The sequence below is a fragment of the Cibotium barometz genome, chromosome 32 (assembly GCF_041138505.1).
Source record: "Cibotium barometz isolate CiBa-2024 chromosome 32, ASM4113850v1, whole genome shotgun sequence".
Classification (NCBI taxonomy): domain Eukaryota; kingdom Viridiplantae; phylum Streptophyta; class Polypodiopsida; order Cyatheales; family Cibotiaceae; genus Cibotium; species Cibotium barometz.
Window position 1 is genome coordinate 25,837,993 of NC_141077.1, and position 7,512 is coordinate 25,845,504.

A 7,512-nucleotide genomic window follows, 5' to 3' on the forward strand; every position below is an offset into this window, starting at 1 on the left:
CTGATTTCCATGTTCTCTTCCTCCTTACACCCTTTCAATTGCGTTTATGTTCTTGGAAAGCCCACCCCCTTAAATTTTTCCTCCTAGTTCAAGACTTTTGTCTATCTCAACTACTATGTGTATATATAAACTAACCGTGTGCCATGATATCCAAGTACATGTTTGACATTGAGCTTGATGATGTACATACATTAGCATCTTGTGTACCTCAATGGCATACTCCAGGGCTTTATGTTGTGCTTGTCTAATGCAACCGTTGCTCAAATGGCACATGTAGAAGGCACAAAATGCATTTGTTTCACACAGTGAGTTTATTTCCTTGCTACATAACCTTAGAAGCGAGGCAATGGAAAATACACCCAAATCCTCAACTGTGAGTCACTCCTCCATTACCAATACAGCATTGATGGTAACTATGACAAATAATGGTACAAAGGGCCTGTTCTCATGATTCGCAGGAGCCTCGAGGTCCAGTAGCCGCTTGATCTCAGCAGGGTTTAAAGTATGATTAACGTGCTTTTTAGAAACTTATATTGCAGGCAACCTATAATCCAGTAGCCGGCTTTAATCTCAGCAGGGTTTAAAGTATGAGCAGGCAACCTATAATGAGGACAAGCCTTGCAATTAAAAAACCTTTCACCTGCTGCAACCACCTCAGGAACGGGCTGGGGGGGCTGATCTTAAATCTAAGCAGCCGCTCCAGCAAGTGTTCAAATCCACAGTGGGATTGAGCTGAAAGGAGGGCAGCCAGCTGCCCACCTTAGTGTGTAAAAATCCTTCTCATTATGTTAGGTTAAGCGTGGCTGTGTTTGTGGCCATGCCAACTCCTCAAGCAAATCCTGTTTTTTACATCATAGTCCCACAGTCCCGAAGCGATTTGCCTACCAAATTTCCTTTGTCTTCCACTTACCCAATTGTTATGCAATACAAAGCAGCCCTGAATCCTGCATGCCTCACTTACATTCTTTTTACCCCAGAGGTCATTGAAAGCTCCATTTGGGAACAACTCTCTATCTAAGAAATGGGTAGTAACGTTAGTTTCAGGCTCCAAGCAATGCAGATCACCAAGCCTATGCCGTCCGGATTCCCCACAAAGCACATCATAAAAGCTCGGCTGCTCTGACATGTTGCTGGCCGAGGCATGCTTGACTATTTTCTCAAAGGCTGCAATGGTTGAAGAATCTGGCCAGGCAAAATAGAACCCTGAGTTGAGTCGCCGCGGCTTATTAGGGGCCTCTGCAAACATGTAAAATGGTTGGTTGAGCTGCTTTGGACTATGTTTTTCAATATGATTGTAAAACAACTCTCCCACCACAAAAACAAATAGGCTCCCTGCATTAGAGATGCTCAAAGCACAAAGCTTACTATGCTAATGAGATTACCTGTTACATTCCATTGGTCACTCTGTGCAACGACTGTCCTTGGGCCAAAGGACATCAAGTACTCTATGGGATTTTTGAACCAGTAAACATCCACGTCGCTGAAGAGCACCCTGTAGCCCAATTTCAATGTTTGCAAAACCATCCGTGACTTCATCTTTGTCACCTTCTTAAAGCAATCTGTTCCAAAGTGGCAGTCATTAAAGCTCAAATTCATACTTGGACCACTCATGAACACTGGCAGTCCCTGCATCATTTAAGTCAAGAACCAGGTAAATGCAAAGCAGTAAAAGGTAAACCCACTACCTAAATTCACAAGTAGATGTAGAGTGGCAAAGCATATACCAGCAAAAGAGCAAACTCATAAAGCTCCGTGTCAACTGCACCAATGATAAAGCTCGTAACTTGAAGCTTCCTTAGCCTACATACCCAATTCATTAGCATATCTCTGTAATTATTTCCAACAACAGACAGGACTACAACCTTGTCGATATTTGAGACTTTGGCAAGCAAAGAGTCCAATGACATAGGCATTGACTCACTTGTTGCCCTCATAGACGACCTAGATGGTATAAGCTTTGGCAGTCTCCTCATTTTAGAGGAAGGACAATCTAACCTCATTTCTTGTGTGTTGTTGCTGCAATCGCAGCTTACCCTTAGCCTTCCTATCATAAGCTTCTTCTTCAAGCTTGTGTGACCCCTAGTCTTGATTTTTACTTCTGCTGAAGGGCATGGATATCCTATAACACTTGTCTGCCTCCAAGCAAGACCAAACCTTCTAAAGCTAGTCAGGAAGCTCTCATTCCAAGGCTGCTGACCACTTGAAACATCCTGCATTTCAACAGAATCACGCCCACTCAAAGAAGCAGGCATCCCGACCTCAACGGATGCCCTGATACCAAATAATGGATACAGAAACCGAAAAACTTTAAAGCTTGGATCACCACACCTTACAAGCTTTGCTGGCGTATTTGCAAAGTCAAAAGGGCGAAAATAGAAAGAGCCATATAAAGCTGCCAGGTGGGCATTGTTATCTGCTTCCCAAGACCTGTCTCTCGCATTAGCAGCGCTACTGTGGTCATGATAGTTATTTTCAAAATCAGAGGGAAAAAATGCCATAATAGCATCACTAGCATCAAAAATAAAGCGAATCCCCGATGATAATGCCTCATTCAAGAGCCACTCGTGATGAAAACCATATCCGTACACAAACGATGGCATGACCCCAACATGCAGGGGTACATTTTCTGTGCTCCAAGCCCAAAGGTATCTGCCGGTGCAACTTTTCCATACACCATGATCTTTGACATAGGCACGTACCTGTTGATTTTCTCCATGATTTTTGCATCAACAAGACCAATCACATGTAGTTGATAAAACACAAGTAATCAAAAACTTCAGCAAGCACACACCTGCTCATCCCCTACAGGTTGACTATCTTCATCAACCCAAAAGCTGTTCAGGGAGTTCAGCTCAAAAGGAAATGCATGGAGGCTCTTGGCAATGGCAACAAGCAGCCAGTTGTGTTGAAGACTGTGGGCATGCTCAAGGGTGTTGATGAAGTCCTGCATGAGTACAAACTGTGGATCTATAAGCACTGAGATGTCAGAGGTTGAAAAACATGCTCTGGCCATTATGCTGTTGAAGAGAGGTGCACCTGAAAACCTGCAAGCCCATGTGATTACAGAAATGTAAAAATAAATCATAAGAGATATCGAGGTTCAAATCATAGCTTTACTTTGGAACTGAACAAAAAAAGGTTTTTATACATAGGAAATAAGTAACTAAAATACAAAACACAAGCAGAGGAGGAGAATAATGTGCACCAAAACATACAAAATAGTTTCAGTTTTGCTCATTCACAACGAACTTGGGATGCCGACTTGCAAAACAACAACCAATATATGAATCAGACTTGATTACCCTACACAACATCCTCTCATTCGAACTCGCTGATGATTTTTATGGCTGGTTCTGGAAACCTTCTTGCTGCTGAATTATGCTCAAGTGGGGCACTGAGTCCTGAAAAAGGCACCCTCTTTGCCGGCATCAATAGCATGCATACAGCCCTTATGCATAAAAGTGATCCTTTTCGTCTTGACTTCCTTTCCGGGCTCAAGATGATACCACAGCTTTCCAAGCAACACATCACATCCATTTAGGGGTGCAACTAAAAAGTTTTCATGATCCAAATACCCCTGTATATGCACACACCTTCAAATGAGCGGAGAAATACACACCTCCTCCCCCACAAAGGCACCCTCTTGCTTCAATTTGGGATCCCATGTCTCCTACCTCACTGCCCAAAGCGGCTACCATTTGTAAGGAGATGAAGTTATCTACCGCACAATCATCAAACATAAAGAGAGCAAGCTAATCCTTGATTTGTCCCCAAGCTTCGCATACAACCCTCTCTTTGCCTCCATGCTCCATATTCCCTTGCACATTGACAATTGCATGTACATTCACCCTTGGTTTCTTCTCTTCACCCTTCTTCTTGAGTTGTGGGCACTCTCTAAACATGTGGTCTTTGCTACCACATGAGAAGCACTTCCCCTCTCTTGGATACTGCTCTCTTTGCTCCACGGTTACCCCAAACCAGTGCCTCTTGTTGGGGTTGTCCTAGAGGCATTTTCAGCCTTACCCCCGCTTTTGGCCCTTTTTGAGCCCCGTTTAGGTGGCTGTCCACCTTTTTGTGGGTTTAGGACGGCCCTCTCTTTGCGCTGTATTCAAGCACATCTTTGCTTTATTTTTTGCTCCAATTGCTCGGAGGCAAGAGCGAATGCTATGAGCTGTTGTAAAGTATGATTTAGATGCAATTCCAACCCTAATTGGTACACTAGATGCAGCCCGGATTCTTCTTCTTCTCTTTGTCACTAATATGCATGAAAGGTGCAACTTCCAAGAGGACCTTCCAAAACTTTGTGACGGGCATGCACGGTCTTGTTATTCTTTTGCTCTATCTTGTCCCACTTCTTGATGATCTTCTTTCCAGCATTTGGGGGCAAAAGAATTCTGCATAGAACCGTTAGCAGTCATCTCCTGTCTGTACATTACACACCAGAGCCATTGTTGTGGGTGTGCCCGTCCATTTAGGTGTTTCTCCTTTGAATGGACATCTTGAACGCCTTGTATTGTGGCCCAAGACCATGTAGACACACTTCCACCTTATCATCATCATCAAATAGAAACACCAATTGATGCAAGGGATTCCACAATGCCCTTGATCTTCAAGGCATAATCGTTCACATAAATATTTTTCTTCTCCACATTATAAAGCTCATTCTTTAACTAAATCTTTTGTGCCTTGGTGCTAGTTTCATATCGTGGACATGCACTCTGCTGTCCTATATCTGAGAAGAAGCCCGAGCGTCTTCAAAACTCGAGGCGTTGGACCCACGTTCAAGAAGATGAATTCCTTGCAGAATTACAAGACTGGTAAGATCGTGATTCGAAGGAGCACTCAATGCTTGTGTGGACCATTACGAAGGAGGTCACACATGCCGTGCAAACTCTTGCTAGTGTAAATCAAGTTTAGTCTAAGTTGGAGGATCTCTACGCTCAAGATCCCTCGATGAGGATAGTTACTCTGCAACGGCAACTCTACAGTCTAGTATTTCCTACTGGTAGTTCTATGCAATCATTTTCTTATGAAGGCCAAGGTTATCCATAACCAATTACTAGCAATGGGTGATGCCTTGTCCTCTCCTCAATTGGTTGCACTAATCCTCAAAGAGTTTCCCCCAGAGTATGATGTGGTTTCTCAGACTTTGAGGTGCCAGGTCAACAAGTCAACTGGATTTTGACGACCTCAACTCCCTTCTCTTGGAAGAGCCCATCCTCATTTTACAAGGTAAGGTCAAGAATGGTCAGGATCAAGCACTTTCTTCATTGGGCACTTTCTTCGCTGCAAAAGAAAGGTGGGAGTCGTTGCTCCTCGTGTGGGAAATAAGGACATTTGTCTAAAGACTGTTTGTCCAAGAAGAAGGACAAGAACAAGGGAAAGTCTTCATCCCAAAAGAAGGACAAAGACACGACACAGAACAGTGATTCAGATACTTCTAGTGACTCATCTAGGGCTCCCAAGGCGCTTCCAGCTCGAGAGGACCAAGATGGTGTTCTTCTCTAATTATAGAGATAGTTTTCCCCCATGTGCTTCCAACCAAAGGAGGCTTGTGGGCGAGAGAGGGAGCTGCTAGTAGCAACTCCAATTTTTTGGAACCTGGGAACCGTGAGTCGTAGTTCCAAGCATGAAAATCTAGCAAGACAAGGTCAACTTTGGGAGCTATGAACTAGATGTGTTCCAGGTTCATTGCTTGGTGTAGCAGAGACTATGGACAAGATGTGTTCCGAGTTCATTATTCGAGGTTTTGGAATGTGATGTGTTCATAGTCCACTGTTGGGGGATTATGGGTATGGTTTGTCCCACAGCTCAACATTCTATATACTTGGAGTTCAATGCACACTGGTGTGGGAATTCAAAGCCAAGCAAATTTCTTTGATGTTTAGGGTGGCATTTTGTTTGGAGTCGTCAAGTTCGCAGGTGCTCTTTCCGAGGTGTGTCCAGTACTGCACAATACTGCAATGTCCATGGTTGCATCTTCATCTTCTTCAGACTTTTGCACAATATGAGCTACATAGGGGGTGTTAGAATTTTGTGCATCTGTGTGAGGGAATATGGCCTTTTATTTGGCATACTATGTATTTTCTCATGTTTTAAGGGTCATGGGCTTCTGTCGGCCACTTCATGAGCAGCCTGCCAGCTTCTTGCCTTGCTATATAAAGGAAATCCCTCATTACTTGTTTAGCATCCAATCCCCAAGCACATTGTAACACTTATCTATTGGCTATTGCCACTGTAAAGCCTCGTGCTAATCAAAAGGTGATCTTGTCAACAATTGCTCTCTCTATTTCTTTTGTCTATGCTTCTACCTGTGCATACTCCAACAGCGAGAGTGGCCTTGATGACCTCGCTGCAGCAGGCCCGCCATATATGCCATGCAACAATGCTGCTGATGATCTCCCATCTCTGACAAGAGTAGGAACTTCATCAATGTGCAGTACAATAGAGTACAATAGTCGAAGAGCCTACCCTCCTACTGCCTCCTCAAAGAAGCGGGCAGGGCCAGCCTCAGTCACCCAGACTAGCAGTGCGGACCACACCCCTGTGTAGAGGCGAAGAATCCTCTCGCAGACTTGCTGCACTTTGGGACAGTCCCAAAGGCAATGCTCATGCGACTCAAGGGATAGCTTAACCGCACACACTGTGCCGGCCGACCTCCAGCGGCCAGCCAAGTGCCGACAGCGAGGATGGTGGGCTAACTGTCTAAGGAAGAGTGCAACCTTCCTTCACCGATAGTTGTGTCCCGCAAACGCTTCCAAAAATTTCCAAGAAGCGGGAGGGAATGACTTGGGAGGCAAGCAGCTACCGAGGTGCCATCTCCGACCATCCTCACCGTGTAATGAGAGAAGGGGGTAGTCGGGCTCTCCGGGCTTAGGGAGTCTTACCACTCCCATCTGCATGGATCCCACTGAACATGCATCAGAGGTCGGCTCTCCCAAATCCGTAATCACCAAGAGCTCTCTCAAGCCACCTTGATGGGAGGGAGGTCAATATGCCACCAATGATCATGAAAGCCAAGAATCCTCACCCGCTGAAGAGATCCACCGCTGAAATCCTTAGAGGGGGAAAGGGTCAACCAACCCTAGGGACCAATTGAGAAAATCAGCAAGGGCCCCCCATCTGAACCAAGGATTGGTAGGGGGATATCATAGCGGGTGAAGGCGTCAAGCCACTGTGGTGGAGTCTTTGGGAGAGTGGGTCAGCTTCAAGAGACTCCCCCCCCCAGAGACGTAGGACAGACGCCTTGCTGGGATCTGGGGTAGAGATCAGATTACCTTCACTATCGACTCAGCCATCCCCCATCCCCGACCCCCCCCCCGGACCCCAGGCAATGTGAGAGTGAGCGCCCAAGGGATGGCAACTGAGCATCCTAAAGAAGGGGTTCCACATCAAAGGGCTGTGTCTCTCCTCATCTGTGGCCGGAGGCAACCGGAGAAGGACTGGCTTGAAATGAACCCAAACTCTGATCAAACTGGCTGCAAAGCGGTCCTCAAAGGAGGAGCTAAGGCT

The 7,512-nt window shown here is 45.4% G+C and overlaps 1 protein-coding gene across 5 annotated transcripts in view; it reads right to left on the minus strand.

Annotated features, from left to right (window-relative positions):
• Window positions 1-292: 292 nt before the first annotated feature.
• LOC147620018 (Nucleotide-diphospho-sugar transferase family protein) overlaps window positions 293-7,512 on the minus strand; it is an 8,229-nt gene continuing 1,009 nt past the window's right edge. For 2 of the 5 annotated variants that reach the window (XM_086772152.1, XM_086772154.1), the window contains exons 3-6: window positions 2,792-3,044; window positions 1,725-2,699; window positions 1,383-1,626; window positions 293-1,236 (exon numbers count right to left, since the gene is read on the minus strand). In XM_086772152.1, coding sequence (XP_086628278.1) covers window positions 794-1,236; window positions 1,383-1,626; window positions 1,725-2,699; window positions 2,792-3,044 — 1,915 coding nt within the window. In that variant the 3' untranslated portion in view covers window positions 293-793. Of the gene's footprint in view, window positions 1,237-1,382; window positions 1,627-1,724; window positions 2,700-2,791; window positions 3,045-7,512 lie in introns of those variants that run through there. The other 3 variants (XM_086772155.1, XM_086772153.1, XM_086772156.1) reach the window with 3 other exon arrangements.